The sequence below is a fragment of the Zingiber officinale genome, chromosome 6B, assembly GCF_018446385.1.
Source record: "Zingiber officinale cultivar Zhangliang chromosome 6B, Zo_v1.1, whole genome shotgun sequence".
Classification (NCBI taxonomy): Eukaryota; Viridiplantae; Streptophyta; class Magnoliopsida; order Zingiberales; family Zingiberaceae; genus Zingiber; species Zingiber officinale.
The window spans coordinates 136,428,745-136,447,980 of NC_055996.1; the positions used below are offsets into that span (position 1 = coordinate 136,428,745).

The window sequence follows — 19,236 nt, forward strand, 5'->3', positions numbered from 1 at the left end:
TTTAAAATAATTTTGAAATTAATTTGAATTTGAATTAATTATCAGTTTGATTTTAATTACTTAGTCATCTCACCCGATCTAAATTTTCAATCAGGGAATCCTATAATTTTTGTGAGATGAATTGAGGTTTAATTTTAAGGATTTGGTTTAACTTTATGTTAGATTCAGGTTTAGGTTTGGATTCAACAAGTAAGCATTTTTTGGATAAACTTTTGGGCTATGGTGAGTCACAAGGAACTCATTAAAGTAATTATGCCTTCGAGGTTTTTCAAATAGTCCTACCCATTGAACTTAATACTAGACCTTGGTCTAACTAGTTAGGATCCATTTAAGGGTAGCTTCGGTCAATTCCACTTGGCCAAATGCACCAGGTCGAAGTCATATCTTCCTAGACATGCGATGCCCAAGCTTCCCTAACGTACTATCATCCAAAAACTTCACCAGTACCGTGAGTCAAGTTAAACCTAGCCTATTTTATCTAACCTTAATTACCCTGCCGGGTAGTCTACTCTTGTTTACCCATTTCGGGTAGATTAAGTTGGGTTACCCAGTCGGGTAGTTTAGTTGGGGGTGCTAGCTATTCTGGATCCTCCTTCTAATTTTTATTTGACTTAAATTGAATTTTAAATTTTAATTTAATTTCGAATTTTTTTAATTGACTTTTAATTTAATTTCAAATTTTGAATTTTGAATTTTAATTTAATTTCGAATTTAATTGAATTTTGAATTTAATTTCGAATTTTAATTTAATTTTGAATTTGAATTTAATTTTAATTTTTAATTTAATTTCAAATTTTAATTTAATTTTGAATTTAATTTAATTGTTGATTTAATTTCAAATTTTTTAATTTAATTTCAAATTTTAATTTAATTGTTGATTTAATTTCGATTTTTTTTATTTAATTTTGAATTTTAATTTAATTGTTGATTTAATTTCGAATTTTTTAATTTACTTTTGAATTTTAATTTAATTTTTAATTATTTTCGAATTTTTAATTAATTTTGAATTTTAATTTCGAATTTTAATTTAATTTTTTATTTAATTTCAAATTTTAATTTCATTTTATTAAGATCGTTTTCCTTTTTGCTCCCCCTGGATCATAGCCTTGATATAGTCTATCGAGGTAGTGTATTTGATCCTTCGGGATCCAATATTGACCAAGTCCAACTTGATTAATCAATTTGGACTTGGGGACCCATGCTTGGACTGTTTTCCTATTTGTTCTTTCTACATGGGATAAGTAGGATTTATATTTTCTTTTTGGTTTAAATCCTAGACCAGTTCTATTGTAAACGGTTCTTTGTGTCCCAAGAATTAGGTCAAGATTCTCTAGATTCTTAACTTGAGTTTTCGGACTGGAGTTCTCTTCTTCAAGTTTTTGAACTTGAATTGAGTTTCCAGTCTGAACTGGTTCAGTTAAGGATTTGGAGTCAGCTACTTCTTTAAGGACAACTACTTCCTTTAGAAGTGACTTTATTCTAAGATTCGACTTAGCTAATTTTCGCAATAAGTAATTTACTAGATTATTAAGGTGAGGGATACTTACAGAGGGATCGGGCCCTTCGGAAACGGATACGGATCAGTGGCTTCGCTCGGACTCGGCCTCCGACTCGGTCTCGCTCTCGGATTCGTCGATCTGGTCCCGGGCCATCAGTGCGAGTAAACTCGTCTGATCGAGTTCATTGTTGGTATCTTCTTCTGAGGATTCGTCTCACGTCGCCTTTAAGGCCTTCTCTGTTTCTTTGCATCCTTTTGATTCGGGCAGTTGGCCTTGATGTGCCTCTTCTGGTTGCACCCGTAGCAGATCACTTCGAACTTTACCTTAAAACTTGGTTGGGCTTCCTTGGATTGGACTGCCTTCTTTAGGCCCTTCTTGTTGAGGTCTTTATTCTTCTTGTAAAGTCTCTTCACAAGATTCATGAGCTCCGTTGTTAGTTCTTCATCTTCATCATCTGAGTCGGGTTCTTCTTCGTGATCTTGGTTCGCGCGTTCGACTGGTACCTGCAACCAAAGCAACTCCCTTCTCGGTTGACTGTGCATTAGTCTGCTCATGTAATTCAAACTCACAGAATAATTCATTTAATTTTATTGGAGACAAATCCTTGGAGACTTTGTAGGCATCTACCATTGATACCCACAATGTACTCCTCGGAAACGAATTTAATGCGTACCTTATGACGTCCCGATTTTCTACCTTTTGCCATATTCCATGGAGAGAGTTGAGGATGTCTTGAATTCTTGCGTGTAGAGAGCTTGCCGTCTCACCTTCCTGCATTTTTATATTATATAGTTTATTAAGTAAAAGATCTCTTTTACTTACCTTGGTGTCGGAGGTGCCCTCGTGGAGTTCTATCAGTTTCTCCCACAGCTCCTTTGCGGTTGAAAATGGACCGACTCTGTTGAGCTCCTCCTTGGTAAGACCACACTAGAGGGTGCAGGTAGCTTTGGCGTTAGCTTCCACCTTCTTGATTAGGGATGGCTCCCAGTCCTCGCAGGGTGTAGGCTTGCCGTCTTTATCCGTTGGCAGATCCAGACCAGTCTTGATTATCATCCAGGTTTCGAATTGGATTTTCATGTAGGTTTCCATTCGTCCCTTCCAGTACCCGAAATCTTCTCCGGAGAAGAGGGGGGGGGGGGGGGGCGAACGGTGCTGAAACCCTCTTGTTGGGCCATTGAGAGAATATGCAAAGAAAAAATAAAAAAGATGTCCCAAGACTGAGTCTTGGATTAGTAGTGCGGGAGTAAAGAATTGAAAAAAAGAACTAAGTCGAGTGGTGTTGCACCAACTTAGAGCAAGATCGATACGAACGAAAAAAAACTGGAATATAGTAAGAATACTAATTTCAGTTGACTCCGAAAAATTTAAAACACCGCGAAAAAAATTGCGTGATTGGTGGTTGCACCAGATCAGCGCGACCCCGCTCTGATACCAATTGTTGGATCGAGACGCGCTAGAGGGGGGTGAATAGCGCTCGTGGCTATTTCGTTCGATTCGTAAAACTATCAGAGTTAAAAACACACAGCGGAATAAAGAAACACAAACACAGAGACACAGTGGAATTTATTTCGTTCGGAGCCTTGATCGACTCCTACTCGAAGGCCCACGATCCTTGATCGCTTTCAGTGGACAACAACTATAAGCTCGATAAGAATTACAAACTAATTATAATGAAAGTATAATAACAACTTTATACTGACAACTAAGGAAGAAGAAACAGAGCTTCGGGTCGTCGGGAGGTTGTTGCAGCACTTCTGAATCGTGTTGTTAGCAGCTATATACAAAGGAATCGCTTGGAGTGAATTGTTTCAAGCTGCTGGTCGAAACCCCCTTATAAAGGGTGTTCAAGGCGCCTCCATGCTACCGAGTTGCCCGCATGGATCAAGCTTGAACTGGTCGAATTTTATCTCTTCAGGGCGCCTTATGCCTCATTCAAGGAGCCTTAATTAGCTGGTTCAAGGCGCCTTATGACTTCTTCAAGGCGCATCCAGAGTGCTTCGCAGCCAGCTCTAGCTTTGCACCCGAGGCGCCTCCAAGCCCCATGGAGGCGCCTCGGACACTGTTCATCCGAGGTGTACTTTGTGTTTTTGGTACCTGCAAGAGTGTTAGTCCCAAACACATACCCTGCAAACCAAAGTTAGCACAAAACAATAGTAAATATGATAACGGAATATAGTGACAGTCTCCGGACTGTCCGGGTCTGACTTCGGATTTCCGACCGGAAACCCTAGGTCGACCCGACGCCTACTGTTCTCTCTACGGGGAACGCGTCCTCACCTACTCCACTCAGGAGATTTACCTGATGCCAGTGCGATCCTCCAGATCGACTGGATTTTTGCTTGGTGCTCGATGCTTCCGGACTTTCTACTGGACTTCCGCTTCCCGGCTGGTCCAGTCTTTCACCTAGTTCGCGACACCAGGACTTTACACCTAGGGTTACCCCCCCTAGGACTTTTGCCTGAAGCACTCGACCCACCAAGACTTTCCGCATAGGGTTACCACCCCCTATGACCTAGGGTTACCACCCTATAGGGTTTTCACATGCCTAACTACAGTTAGGACTTTACTGAAACACTTAGTCAAGCACGTTAGATCATAACACACCTTAACTTTGAATCTTCTGTCATTATCAAAACTCAGGTTCGATCGTCGGATGCTTCCCACACCAACAATACTATCAGATTCAGATATGAAAGTATAGATATATTAAGGAGATTTTAGGAGTATATTGGTTTCGTTTGAAGTGATTCAGAATTCTCTAGATCTATCAACCAAATCCAAAACTGACTTATTAATTTACATCATTCAAAAATGTTTGATATTTTTTGGAACAATAAGAGTCCTAAGAATCCATTATTAGTATTGGTTAATAAATATTATTAGGTCTATGAATTTATGATAAACTTTATCTAATCTTTATAAATTTAAAAAATCATTGCTCTCAATTTATACTATTGAATTTAGACATGAAGACATGGATACATTAAGGAGACTTTCAAAAGTATTTGAAGACATGGATACATTAAGGGGCCAATTTCGGCTGATGGACCGACACCATTTAAAAATTTAAAAGTTTAATATTTTTTTAATTGTGAGAGTTCTAGGAATTTATTGGTGGTGTTAATTAGAGAATACCATTGTGTTGTTGCAACGGGGCGACAAGAGGGGAGGAGTGAATTGCCTGAAAAAGAAAAAGATACCCTCCTCGTTCTTTCAACTCTAAGAATGCAACAATAATAAAATAATAAAATAGAATTAAAGAAGACTCAGGGTTTTGACTTAGTTACAACCTAGGTTGTTGTTAATCCAAGACGGTTGAATAGCTTACTAAGAATCTCCTTCTGAAGGCGGAGAAGCCTATTACACACTAAAAGCTCTAAGCGTTGCTAGGAAGTTAGTACTGTTGGTGCACTCGACCTCCAATGTTTTAATGTCAGACAAATATGTTTAAGTATGTTTAAGTATGAAGCTTGATCAAGGGAAGTCCTAGTTGTAGGCTAGGCAAGGGAAGTCCTAGTTGTAAGCTAGGCAAGAGAAATCTCGGTAGCCGAATAATGAGTCCTAGTTGTAGGCTAGGGAAGGGAAATCTCGGTAGATCGTGGAAGGAAGGTGGATAGGTCTAGAGGACTTGATCCCTAGGTAGCTGAATACTGAGTCTTGGTGAGTAAAGCTAGATGTAGAAAACCCTAGGGGGTGATAACCTTAGGTAACGAGAAGTCTTGGAGGAACTCCAAGCAAGGTTGATCGGACGGTCGACCGGACCAACGGATCTCAGTAAATCTAAGTTTAGGTTTATCATAATATTTTGTATTATTATTATTGTTGTTGGCTAATGTAGTTGATCCTGTCCGGAAGCTGAGTCGGATGGACCGCCGGGTGAGGTGGCGAGAATGTTGATCGAGTCGCGATGTCCGGGAGGGGGAGTGTACTGAGATGGCTTCCGTGTTGACCAAATCTTCAGAAGTCCTCTGGTCAACGCTACCTGCAGCCAGTGACCGGGTCCCCTGGTCCCTGGTACCTCGAGACTCGAGGCGGATCCAACGAACATATAAGTAACAGACTAAACCTTAAAATAATGAAAATGCGTATGGAATATGAACGAAGAACGTACCCTGACTCAGGGGGCGTCCTCGGATGGGACGCTGTTCGAGTTGTCGCGACCCGGAAGAGCAGGTGACTTGGAGTCGGATGTGGAGTTGGGTCTGGAGGCACAGAGTCGAATGCGGCCTAATCCGGAAGACGGCACGCGGACTTGGACACGAGATCGGCATGCAGGCTGGGACATGAGATCGGCACATAGGTCGGGACACGAGATCGACAATCGACTCGCAGGCTAGGATAAGATATCGACACGTAGACCGGGAAATAACAACACCCCGAAGGCTAGACACAACATACAATCCGAAAGACAACCGCGGCTCGCAGGCTGGGATACAATAGCGACACAATGACCAAAGCATAAAAACACCACAAACACCGAGTCGGAACATAATGACAGCGAGGGCTTGGAGGGCTCGGATCGAGAGCGGGATCGACGTCGGACCTAAAGACCCGGGCCCTAGATGATCGAATCCTTGTGTTTGTTAATTCTCTTGTTATTTTTTCCTTAAGCTTGTGATTCTTGCTTTTTTCAGTTGATGCTGTTCTCCTGGCTTTCATGTACAAACATCCAGGGCTCAATAAATTAGTTTTATGTAAACTGGGAGAAGAATTGTTGCAAAGGTGTCGGCTTAATCCTCGTTTCTCTTCTCTCGGATTACTTCCACCTCACGAGGCCCCTACTGAGGCTGCTGAATCTTCTGAGGAAGAAACTCCCTTCATTGTCCGACGCACGCAACATCTCACCTCAAGAAGCAATCGACCTCCGATTACCATATCTGAATTCGAACAAGCCCCTATTGTCACCTCTGAGATTTCTCATGAGCAAGGTAAGGAACCCACTATTCCTGGTCACTTTCGTCCTAACCTTGCTCTTAACCTTATGCGGCCTGACTTACTAATCTCTACAGTTCTCCCAGTTGTTCCCGCTTCTGAGGTAACACCGGCTGCACTTGAGTCTCCTCAGCTTCCTTCCACCTCCTCTCCTTTTCGGTCCGCGACGAGAGCTAGAAGAACCTCCTGTAAAAGGTCTTCTCGTTTGATCTCCCAGGATATTACCTCTTAACCACACCTAGAATCCATCCCTCCTGCTTTGCCCTCCAGTACTCCTATTTCTTCTAATCAGGGTGTTCCCGCGACTCTTAGTGTTAGCCCCTCACCTTCCTCTTCTGAGGCCTTACCTTCTTCCTTCATAGGACCCTTATCTCCTGCTCCTCCTCGAGTTATATTCCGACAGGCCCAATGCTTACCTTCTATGATGCGACAAAATGTCCTTCCTTCTTCTTGCGGGATCCTTCAACTGCATGACTCTATAGCTGGAGCTTGGCTGCATGGCCAAAACTTCCTGAGAGGCAAGAGCGTTTCTGAGCAGGCTGATATTCATCGTCGCTAAACTGCTACCGTGAGTATTTTGAGTATGCCCTTTTACCTTATGATAATTATAGCCCATAATTATGTTATTACCTGGTCTAGTTTATGGCCTCAAGTTTTCATATGAACACCCTGCTACTGACTTGGAGAGGGAGAACAGAATCTTAAGGGATCAGATAAGGGCTTTAGAAGCAGCCCCTCTTCTTTCAATGAAGAGATTATCCTATTGAAAGAGAAGATAGACTCATAAGCTCAACAGACAACCCTTCTAGAGCAAAGTTTGCAAAATCATCGACAACTGCTAAGGACTAAGGATGAGGAGAAAAGGACTTTGGAGCTACATATACAAAACCTTTCCTCTCAATTGAGTGTTGAAATGACCTTGAAAAGTAAAGCCCTCTCAGATGCCCCCCTCAGGTCCACTATTTTGACTCATTTTGGAACTTCACGTCCTCGGTCCCCAGATTCAGTTCAAGAATTAGCCTCTCAGAATTTCGAGATACTGCGACTATAGGAAAAAATGAAGGCTCAAGATTCAGAGGTAGATTTTTTATCAAAAGAGCTGGATCGTGTTAAGACAAAAAGGGATAATTTCAAAGAACAGTCAGAGTGCCTTGCCTCAGAGTTACAAGACTATAAGGCAGATGAGGAAAACCTTTGGGAAAGTCGGCGTCTGGTGTATCTTGCTTCCCCTGAATTTGGGGTTGAATTTGCAGGGCGCATCATAGGAACTATGACTAACTCGGTTGAGGGCATTCTCAGACAACTGCAGGAAGGAGATTTTTTACCCCTGGAATCTCCTCCCCACTTCATAGACCTGCGGTGCCTCAAAGAAGAATTACCCAAAGGCCTAATCATCATTTTCAAGTAAGGGTTGGATGTATATATTGATCATAGGCCAAAACAACCTGTGATATGCCGAATCTGCAAAGGATATTTCTCCACAAGAACTGAATGACATCTCCTTCTATGATCCTGGCCAGGGCTTCTGCCTCCACCCATTTAGAAAAGTAGTCCACAGCTACGAGCAAGAATCGCTTCTGACCGGATGTCATAGGGAATGGTCATACGATGTCCATGCCCCATTGATCAAAGGGACAAGAAACTATGGATGTTCTCAACATTGCAGTCGGCCTATGTGTCAAATTTTGATGCTTTTGGCAAGATAAGCAAGTGTATACTAACCGCTGAGCATCTTTCTACAGGGTGGGCTAGAAATACCCGGCCAGTAACACCTTTCGGGCCAACGTCCTACCTCTCGCATGATTGCCGCAGTATCCTAGATGTATTTCTTGTAGAGCATGCTCAGCCTCCTCTATTCCTAAGTACTTGAGCAACGACCTAGAGAATGCTCGCTTGTACAGTTGATCCCCGATCATGGTATAGGTATGAGTTATTTTCCTGACCAGTCGGGCTTCTTCCGGATCTGATGGTAAGATGTCTCGCTGAATATAACTAATCATTGGCACCCTCCAATCAATTGGCTCCTCAATGTTGTTTTACAAATCTATTTGAGCTATAAGGAAGGTCTGTGCTATTGACTTATCCAGCATCTAAGTGGTAAGAGAGCTGGCCAACTTAGCTAACTCATCAGCTCGACTATTTTCTGCTCTGGGGATCTTAGCTACCATGACCTCTTTGAACTCCTCCTTCATTTTCTCATATACTTCTCGGTATACTTGCAGCTTGTCACTATTAACCTCAAAATTGCCAACCACTTGCTGAGCTACTAATTGAGAATCTGAGTAAATAATTACTCAGACAGCTCCCACATGTCGAGCTGCCTGCAGTCTTGCCAATAAAGCCTCATATTCTGCTTTGTTATTGGTGGCTCTGAAATTCAACCGGATGACTAGCTATAGGATATCCTCTTGAGGGGATATCAGAATGATTCCTACGCCACTGCCTTGTTGAGTAGCTAACTCATCCACATAAACTTTCCAAGTTTCCTCAGAGTCAGCCTGATGAACCTCTGTCAAGAAATCTGCCAAGACTTGCGCTTTAATAGCAGTACGAGATTGGTATTATATGTCGTACTCTCCCAATTCAGTTGCCCATTTGATGAGTTGGCCGGCAACTTCCACATTGGTAAGGGTCTTACCCATGGTGTTGTTAGTCAAGACAGTGATGGGATGCGCCAGAAAATAGGGCCTCAAGCGGCGAGCCATGAGCACCAATCCGTAAACTAACTTTTCCAGGGTTGTATATCGAAACTCAGCCCCCTTCAATAAGTGACTGAAAAAGTACACTGGTCGTTGTACATTGTCTTGCGCTTTCACCAACACTGCCCCAACGGCCTCGGGGGTGGCCGACAAATAGATCCAGAGTGGTTCCCCTGCAACGGGCTTGAACAAGGAAGGCAAGGTCTCCAGATACTTCTTTACCTCTTCAAGGCTTTAGTGCATTCTTTGTCCCACTAAAACTTGACGGCTTTCCTGAGCACTTTAAAGAAGGGTGTTGCTCGGTCCGCAGATCGGGAAATAAACCTAGACAGAGCTATTATTCTACCTACCAATTTCTAGACCTCTTTTAGATTTTAGGGAGCCTTCATGTCTCGGAGTGCCTGAACCTTCTCAGGATTCGCTTCAATTCCCCGCTCAGTTACAAGGTACCCCAGGAATTTTCCTCCTCGAGCCCCGAACAAGCACTTCAATGGATTTAACTTCAATCTATATTGTCAGAGAGTGTCGCAAGTTTCTTCCACATCGATAATCAAATTTATGGCTAAATTGGATTTGATAAGAATATCATCCACATAGACCTCCACATTTCGCCCGATCTGCTCTCGAAAGATCTTGTTCATCATCCATTGGTAAGTAGCTCCTGCATTTCTTAGTCAAAAAGGCATGACAGTATAACAGAAAGTATCGTTCACCGTGATGAAGCCGACTTTTTCCTGATCTTTCGATGCCTAGGGGATTTGATGATACCCTTGATAAGCATCCAACATACAGATCCTTTTGCAACCAGCCGTTGAATCCACCATCTGGTCTATCCTTGGAAGTGGGTAGCAATCTTTGGGGCTGGCGCGATTGAGATCCCGGAAGTCAATGCAAACTCTCCACTTATTGTTAGGCTTGGTCGCCAGGACTACGTTAGACAGCCAAGATGGGAATTGTACTTCTCTAATGTGGCTAGCTTTCCTGAGCTGGTCCACCTCTACTCGGATAATCTTATTTTGGTCGGCAGAAAAGTTCCTCTTCTTCTACTTGACCGGCCGGGAATCAGGCAAGAGATGTAGCTTATGCTCTACTATTTCAGGTTTGACCCCTGACAACTCCTCTGGGGACCAAGCGAAGATGTCTCTGTTGTGTGTCAAACACTGGACCAGGTCTGTTTTGAGTTCGGCGGTAAGTCACTCGCTATGTGGGTGAGGCTTTATGGGCGCTCGGGATGAAGCTGAATCTCTTCCCAAGGAATGAGCTCCTCTGTTATAGAGAGAGGTTCTTCTTGGATGGTGTGGACGCCACCATCCTGAGTCCTTTGTGCTTTGCTGGCCTCCACTCTGACCATATCTATATAGCACCTACGGGAGACCCGCAGCTCCCCTTTGACCTCCCCGACCTGGTCTCCCACGGGGAATTTGATTTTCTGATGAAAGGTGGAAACCGCAGCCCGGAATTTGTGCAATGCAAGTCTACCCAGGATGACGTTGTAGGACGGACAAGGGTGAATCCACCACGATAAAAGTGCTCCTCCTTGTCCGCACAAGTATTGCCCAGGGATATAGCCAGTTTAATCTGGCTCATGGGCTTTACTTCATTGCCAGTGAAACCATACAAAGAAGTGGCCACTGGTTGAAGCTCGCTGACGTTGATCTGTATTCTTTTAAATGCATTCCTGAACAGGACGTTGATAGAGCTTCCAATGTCGACGAAAACCCTGGCCACGCGACTGTTGGCTATGACAGCCTTGATAATAAGGGCATCATCATGAAACAGCTCCAATCCTTCTAGATCCTGTGGCCCAAAGCTGATGACAGGGACAACAACTTGCTCCTTGCTGCATCCGATGGCATGAATATCTAAATAGCTAAACAGCGCTCATGAGATTTCCACGCCCTGCCAAAATCCCCATCTGTAGGCCCTCCAGAGATCATGCTTATCTCCCAAATGGCCGCATTGCCTCTATTTTCTTCCTCCCGGGCTTCTCCCTGCCCTTAGCCGCTAACATGTGGTTGCATACTTGGACCAACTTGATCTGGCCTGGATTTGCCGGCCTGACTAGCCCTGACGCGTTGGCCATCCATCATCCTCTGTACCTGAGGGGCAAGCTCTGGTGGTGGCAGACCTAACTCGACGACGCGCCGAGAGTCACAAGCGAATTGGAAACAGTTGTTGGTGGCATGCGTATGGGATCGATGGTAGGTACAGTAGCGTGGACCCCACAGACCAGGACTAGGAGCGTGAACCGTGGATACCCGTGGAATTGGCGGGGAATCCTGACCATGCGAAAAGGTAGGTCGGGTTTCCCAGGCGCGATGAAGAGGCTGGGTTGGTGGCTGGGGTATTCTTCTTTCTGGCTTTTTGACAGGCTCGGGAGCTCTGTCTACTTTCCTACGCGCTGCTTGCGCCTCCTCTATGTTGATATAGCTGGCCACCTTCTCCAACATCTCATCAAAATTCTTCACGGGATTTCTGATGAGGTCTCTGAAGAACTCTCCTTCTATCAATCCATGAGAAAAGACGCTCATTAATATCTCTGAAGTGGCAGACGGGACATCCTGAGTCACTTGGTTAAAGCCCTTAATATAATTCCTCAAAGGTTCGACGGACCCCTGCTTAAGGGCGAAGAGGCAATGGTCTATTTTTTTTTATATTTCCTGCTGCTAGCGAAGTGCGTGGCGTAGGTAAGCGATTTTGAAGTCTTGGAAATAGGTGATGGAACCATGCGGCAGTCCATCAAACCATTTTTTTGTTGAGCCCGATAAAGTGTTCAGGAATACACGACACTTGACTGCATCACTATATTGGTGTAACAACGCCGCATTCCTAAATTCACGGAGATGATCTTCAGGGTCCTTGCTACAATCATATTCCCCGATAGCAGGGGGCTTGTACCCCTTGGGCAGCTTCTCTTCTAGTACCCATAGGGAGAAGGACACTTGCTCGTCAGGTTCCCCTCGGGGCTCTTCCCTGACGACGATAGGTTTTCCTTTCTTGGAGTCCCTGGACGGGGAACTTTCTACCATAGAAGCTTGCGGTTGCTCCTTCTTAGTGTTGTAGCACCCGGGGTCCCGCTGATAATAACCTAGACCGGGCTCCCTATAGAAGATCGGGGGAAACTCCTCAGGATGCTTTCTCTTAGATCCCCGATCAGAAATATTCGTTGGGTCCTTGGAAATTTTTGGCAGCTTGTGCAGTCGGGAAACGATAGTTTGTTTTGCTGAGGTCGCTCGCCTCTTGGCCTCCTTGAAGAGCTCGTACTCTCCGGCTGTCATGGTTACATTGATTTTGCCCGTATCCTCTATATTCACGCTCTGAAACATGTAAGTGTGTTCTCACAGACAGCGCCAAATTGATCCCGTTCGGAATCTGAGTCAGACGAAAGTTGGCTGCGTTGTTGCTGGCGTTGACGGAGGGTGACTAAGACCCTCTGCTAGCACAGTACTTCGTGGGAGGGTTCCCACGGGCTACTGACAATGGGTGATGATAAGGATGACGACGCGGGAGTTCTCTGTGCACACTCAGACAGGCACACGGAACATTAGAGACCCAAAACCAGGGAAAAAACCCCCGGAGCAAGCCCTCCGACGTTCAAGTCAGGTATTTTCCCCCCAGAAAACAGTAAATTAAAGGAAAAAAGTAGAGGGCAAGTGCGAAAAGGTGAACGCGCGTCCCTGCGTAAGGGAGAGGGCTTCCCTTTTTATATGTCAGTGTGTACTTCTAGAATCTGACAAGTGTCAGAGAATGTCGACTATCAGGCCTTGTCTAGCAGTGAATGACACGTGGCCTCCTTTCATGGGCCAGAGGAAAAGTTCTATTAGCAGAAAACCTTAGACCATTGGAATATACCCTGACAGATGGTTACGATTCCCTAGCTTCATTGTTGTATAGTGCTTATCGATTGGGCATGGATGAAGAGGTTCTGAATGACCAGTGGCTGGAGGACACGACCTGGGTATAACTTGAGTGATCCGCAAGACCCCGACCTGCTTATCTTGACCTACATATCTTGACCTGCGTATCTTATCCTACATATCCTAACCCGTTTATCCTGACCTGTATATCCTGTCCTACATATCATGACCTGTTTGTCCCGACCTGTATATCCTGTCCTGCATATCCTGACATGTTTGTTCCGACCTGTATATCCTGATCGGTTTATCCCGATCTGTATATCCTGCCACGCCCCCTTGTCTTCTGACTGTCACGTCCCCTGACTTCTGACTGCCACGTCTCCTTGACTTCTGACTGTCACGTCCCCCTGACTTCTGACTGTCACGTACCTTTGACTTCTGACTGCCACATCCCCTTGACTCCCGATTGTCACGTCCCCTTGACTTACATCTGGCTGGCTTCATCGGGCCTACCATTATGCGTCGTATCATCCGTTATTGGTTGCTCTTTTGTTGCAGCTGCCCCAGATCGTAAAGTTGCGGTCGCTCAACCGTAAGGGCCGACTAGTTGGAGGGCTCGACTGATAGGGCCGAGTGAGAATGACGGAGCGATGTGAGAGAAAAGAGTTCTTTATTTTATTTGCCCATCCAACAAAGTTCTATCAGACTCGGGAGGAAAGAGTGAATGGAGAGAGAAGAAGTGAATGGAGAGATCTTTCAAAGTTTTGAATTACCATGAACGACTATGGAAAGCAAGTCCCAAAAGATATTCGACTGAGTTCTAGGCACATGCCATGAACGACTAACGGTAGGGATAGGGCTAATAAAAAAAGTAGTCTTTTCTTTCATAGTGTGTTTTTTGAATCTCTATTCCATTTTAGCAATATTGTAATCTGCTGAGGGAATTTCTTTTTTCCTTCTAATACTTGACTCAATTATGAAATTCAAATCTAAAAATCAAACATCTTTATTCACTCTATCCTGCCCTTACTAAAATCAAATATAGTTTGTCCTCCCAAAAGTCTTTTTTTAGCTGAATTTATTCATTTAATAGTGAGAGAAATCAAATACTGTTTTAATTATTCTTCCCTACGCTTGAGCACTTCTTCCCCGTCTAATATTTTCATTTTGAAAATCATTCTTCTGTTTGAGTAGCATGTGTTAAGCATATAGCAAAGTTGATCTTTTGATCTGAAATTGAAGTCCTTATCTTATCTTAAGTGTACTTAAGAGCTTTTTGGAAAGTGTCTTAGGCAACCGTTTATCTGCTTCGCGGGACCTCGGTCCACTCATGGCTAAGCTTCTTTGGGCGACATTTTTTCGATCAATATTTCATGAAAAATCCGAGATGAAAGGAGTGTTCATTTCATCTTCATCTATTACCAGTCAGATTCTGATTAGTTGGCAATCTTTTGAATGGGAGGAATAATGAAAACTGAAATTCATTTTCTTTAATATCCGCCTTATACTCTTACTGCTCTAGGACAGTACGGGGATTCGGGGAAGACTTCCTCTAATAAAGGACAACGACAAAAGACATTTTCTTTCAAAGAATCCCTTATTAACATGAAAATGACACCCTTCTCTTCTTATCTACGCTATTTAGCCCGATTCCCAATGTTATTTTTTAAAATTTTTAATAAATATGTAGCTATTATATGCTAACCATAATTTAAAACATAAAACATTTACTTTAACTATTTGGCTAAACTGAGTAAATCTTTATCTTCTTCTCAAAGGCTAATGGAATCCTATCTTTTTTTCAACTGGACTTGTGATATTTTTCCTAATGCAAGTCTACAAGTAGAATCAAAGCTGTAAAATAGCACAGCTAAGTGCAACAAATACTTTTTGCATATATGATTCATACAGTGACAGTATGAGTGTCTACTAAATGGATAATCTATTGTACACAAACAATTTACAACTGGAATCAAAATTCAAATCAGTGGGCATGGCATGGAGCCCCAGATGCTGTCACGTCGATATCGACATGATATTGGCCAGCATATAAAAATAGCATAAAGAGCTTTCTCTTAAAATTGCACCTAAGCCATCTTAACAAATTTCCAAATTTTGTAGCAATAAGCAAAATGATAGATGCTATATATCAACATGAATATTGTTAAAAATCATATGAAATACAAAGTGGCTTGGGTAGAGTCAATGACAGTATTTAGCCAGATCTAGTGAATCCTAAAATCTATAGTTGCTACTTTTTTCTATCAAATTAGTAAAAATCAAATGCATTTATTAAGTAGCGCAAGTGAAGTAAATATATTAATATAAATATTGTTTAAAATCATATCCGAAATATAAAATGGCTCGGGTAAGGTCAATGCCAGTATTTAGCACAATCTAGTATCACGAGGGAAACTTAACATTTAAAGTTTGCAACCAAAAAGCATTTATTTGTTCCTACTGGGGTAACATGTGAATTTGCAAAGTCGTACTGAGTTAATGACATACTCGACCTGCTTTAAAATCATTGCAAGTGGCTTCAAGAGCTTCGCGTTTCATGATTTCACGATTACAACTATCTTCAATGACTGAATCTCCAATAGTGCATATATCATTGTATCTCCAATAGTACTGCAAGAATTGTTAGGTTGACCTTTTGAGAAATATCAAGCTCTTATATCAAACCTACTGTACAAGTTTATACCACTGTTAAAGATAAAATGAATACAAATAACTAAAACCAAATGAACAGAAGAAACCAAAATCCATGGCCATGAGAAACCACTCCCTCACCATTTGTCTGCATGAGATTGCTCATACGTTTCCATCCTGCTTATTCTTCAGCGGCCAAGGTGGCTGTATCGATAAGCATGATTGCGGAACTCATGGTTGGTGTCCTTGCGTCTCCAATGAAGTTAGAAATCCCCAGAATTGGAGAGTCACATTGCAGCTTGCTCAGCAAAATGAAGTTAGAGAACTACAAAAACGTAACAGGTGCTTGCTTGATGGTGATAAGTAGATTCTGATTGAAGCGGCATTGTATCAGACAATCTTGGGTTATGTAAGGTTTAGGATCCTTCTAAAAGTATAAGCAACATTGTCTCAGTTACGCGATAGACAGCATTTTAAAAAGGACTATAATCTCTATTGAGTTTGCACAAAAGTACCTGGGAAAGTAGTGGATCTGATCTCTGAGGCAGCGGACTTTGCGAGTTGCAAGTCGAAGAATGTGATCACAAATTTGAATTCTGGAAATCACAAGTATGATGTTTATCCAAGTCAAGGAGCAAGGAGATTTTTCTGAATCATCAGCAACAGAAGTTAGAATTTCAAGGGGCATAGTTTTTATTCTCTTATCTCATTGCAGCCATCAGTTTCAAGCCTTTCAGGTATGCTTCAATTTTCTTTGATATCAAATGATTAGTAGCATAACAGCTACCTCTATAATTTACATAACAAGAGTAATTCCACATCAGTTGCTGCTCTACAACTCTTTCAGGCATGCTCACTAATAAAGATGAGGTTCTATATAGGCCACCCTTGCTCATGAAGCTCCTTAGTGAGAGTATGAATAGTGTTCACTTTTCATCCTTAATGCTGTAATTGTGAACCTAGGTTAAATATTAACCCAGTTCAGCTATCAAAATAGATCATATTCCTTCAGATAAAAATTTCTAGGATGGCTAAAACCTGAGGATTACCTTTCGCTAAAGAGCAATTGCTTCATGTATTGGTCTATACCAGCTAATTTAGTCAATCTTTGGAGTGTAACCTTCCATCTTCATCTCATCGACTGCTAAGTCAATCATATCAAAAATCTCTGTAGCTCTGAGATGCATCCTGTCACCTGCATGGAATTCATGGACTCGGTCACTGACCTCGATCCAGCTGCAACCAGGAGTCTTCGCTACGCCCCTCTCCCTCATGAGCCCTATCATCCTGGCTGAATCCTTCCATCTCTTTGAGCCTGCAAACATTTTAGAAGAAATGACATAGTTTGCTGAGTTCGAAGGCTCCAATTCAAGGATCCTCTTTGCAATTTTCTCTCCTATTTTAGCATTCTTGTGATAGCGACAAGCACTAAGCATAGCTCCTAAGGCAACTGCATCAGGTTTTTGAGGCATTTTCTCCAGGAACTCCCATGCTTCATCCAATAGTCCAGCACGTGCAAAAAGGTCGACCATGCAGGAATAATGCTCAATCTTTGGAACAATTCCATACGTTGACTGCATGAAACCAAACCAACGACGGCCTTCATCCACTAAGCCTGAATGTACACATGCCGAAAGTAAACCTATAAAGGTAATATCATCAGGCAGAAGCCCTTGCTTATCAGCAAGCATTCTGGAGAACAACGAAATAGACTCTTCGCCTTGCCCATTGAAAGCAAACGCAGAGATGATAGCATTCCATGTGAATAGGTTCCTGTGAGGCAAGTTTTCGAAGACTTCCATAGCTCGAACTAAATTTCCACATTTTGCATACATGTCAACCAAAGCTGTTCCGACATAAACATTATTATATAGGTCATTTCTTGACGCATATGCATCAAGGGACATGCCTAGCTCTAGTGCCCCAACCGAAGCGCAAGCTGATAGAACACCTACAATTGTGATTTTGTCAGGTTCAATCCCTTTCTTCCTCATGGTGTGAAATAATTTAATGGCTTCATTCGATAAACCATTCTGAGCATACCTGTGTAGTTTTGACAAGCCAAACAATCAATCCAAGATTCTATATGCCACAATCTAACAAAAAAAAAAGTGATTGTCTCCATTTACTAACCGTATAAAATGAACCAACAGAATTAACAAAAGTTTGCCTAGTTTATCAAAAAGGACATCATAATGTAATGCACAAGGATCTAATGAATACTTCTTTTCTGTTGATCGGATATTAGTTAAACCAATATAGAAAGGAGCAAGTCTTTGTTACTATGACACCAAAGGTTTACCACAGTCAAATATTGTAATGAACTAGAGCAACAGCTATGGAATTTGGAAAGTGAGTTTCAAAAAAGGAATGATATGTACCCTGTGATCATTGCGTTCCATGCAACCAAATCCTTCTTTGCCAGTCTATCAAAAACCCTCCTTGCTGAGTCCAAATCCCCGCATTTACCATACATATCAATCATTGAAGACCCAAGAAACGAGTTCAGGACCAATCCATACTCCCCCACCAGCTCCTCCAACCACATGCCCAAACTCACGTCCCCCAAGTCCCCGCACGCCGCCAAGACACTCACCAGAGTGACCTCGTCCGGCTCGACCAGTCCTTCTGATCGCATCCTCCGGAACAGCTCCACCGCCTCCCCGGCGCAACCCATCTTCGCGTACCCTGAAAGCATCGAATTCCAGGAGACCGAATCTCTCACGGCGATTTCACCGAACAGCTTGCGGGCGAGGCCCACCTGGCCGCACCGCGCGTACATGGTGAGCAGAGAGTGCTGGACGTGGTCGACGTCGTGAAGGGCGAGCTTGAAGATGGAGGCGTGGGCGGAGAGGCCGTGGTACAAGGACTGGAGGTTGGCGGCGGCGAGGAGGACGAAGGGGAAGGTGTAGTGGTCGGGCCGGAGGCCGGAGCGGAGCATGCGGAGGTAGAACTCGAGGGCGAGAGGAAAGCGTGAGTAGAGAGTGACAAGGGCGCGGATCACGAGGTTGAAGGAAAAGTCGTTGGGGCGGGGGTTCTGGGAAAAAAGGAGGAGGGAGTAGGGGAGGTCGCCGAGGAGGAGGAGCCTGGCGAGGAGGTCGTTGGGCTTGCGGACGGCGAGGGTGAGCATGTGGGCGTGGATCTGCTTGAAGCAGCGGAGGGTGGTGCATTGCTTGAGCAGAGAGAGGATACGGTGGTGCCGGTGGCGAGAAGGAGAAGCATAGGAAGGCGGCGGCGGCGGCGGCGGCTTTAGGAGTTTGGATTTGAGCATGGCTTGGGCGAACACTCGACTCGCCCAACGAAAATAGCACAGCTGATACGTTTACTTGGGCACCCAAACTTGTGATATTTTTGAAGTGTTTTAGCGTTTAAGATGGTCCGGTTGTACGAACCTTCCACCGTTACATATTTATCACATGAGACATCTTCTTGTTTTCCATTTTATATGAAACACTATTTTCACGGCTGCAAACCGTGACCTAAGGTCACATACCTTTTAAATTTATAATTAAAAAAATTAGGTGTCTAAATTTCCAACAACAACCTCTTATAAAAAATCGGGATAAATATCTTCCTTATATATTAGTCATTATTCCA

At 43.2% G+C, this 19,236-nt stretch overlaps 1 protein-coding gene across 3 annotated transcripts; it reads right to left on the reverse strand.

Moving 5' to 3' along the window:
• Positions 1-15,573: 15,573 nt before the first annotated feature.
• On the reverse strand, positions 15,574-19,006 carry LOC121989768 (pentatricopeptide repeat-containing protein At2g34400-like). 3 transcript variants are annotated; one of them, XM_042543998.1, is made up of 4 exons: positions 18,021-19,006; positions 16,689-17,682; positions 16,155-16,598; positions 15,574-16,066 (listed from the first exon to the last, which is right to left on the reverse strand). In XM_042543998.1, the coding sequence occupies exons 1-2, from the start codon at positions 18,908-18,910 to the stop codon at positions 16,737-16,739; spliced, it is 1,836 nt and encodes a 611-aa protein (XP_042399932.1). In that variant the 5' UTR covers positions 18,911-19,006; the 3' UTR covers positions 15,574-16,066; positions 16,155-16,598; positions 16,689-16,736. The 3 variants fall into 3 exon arrangements, with proteins under 3 accessions (XP_042399932.1, XP_042399933.1, XP_042399931.1); XM_042543999.1 differs by having other exon boundaries at positions 15,574-16,063; positions 16,155-17,682; XM_042543997.1 differs by having other exon boundaries at positions 16,155-17,682.
• Between the last annotated feature and the right edge of the window lie 230 nt (positions 19,007-19,236).

Coding starts and splice junctions, on each gene's coding strand:
- LOC121989768 (XM_042543998.1), bottom strand. CDS start 18,910: ATGCTCAAATCCAAACTCCTAAAGCCGCCGCCGCCGCCGCCGCCTTCC. Junction 17,683..18,020: donor TGGAACGCAATGATCACAGG/GTACATATCATT, acceptor AAAACTACACAG/GTATGCTCAGAATGGTTTAT.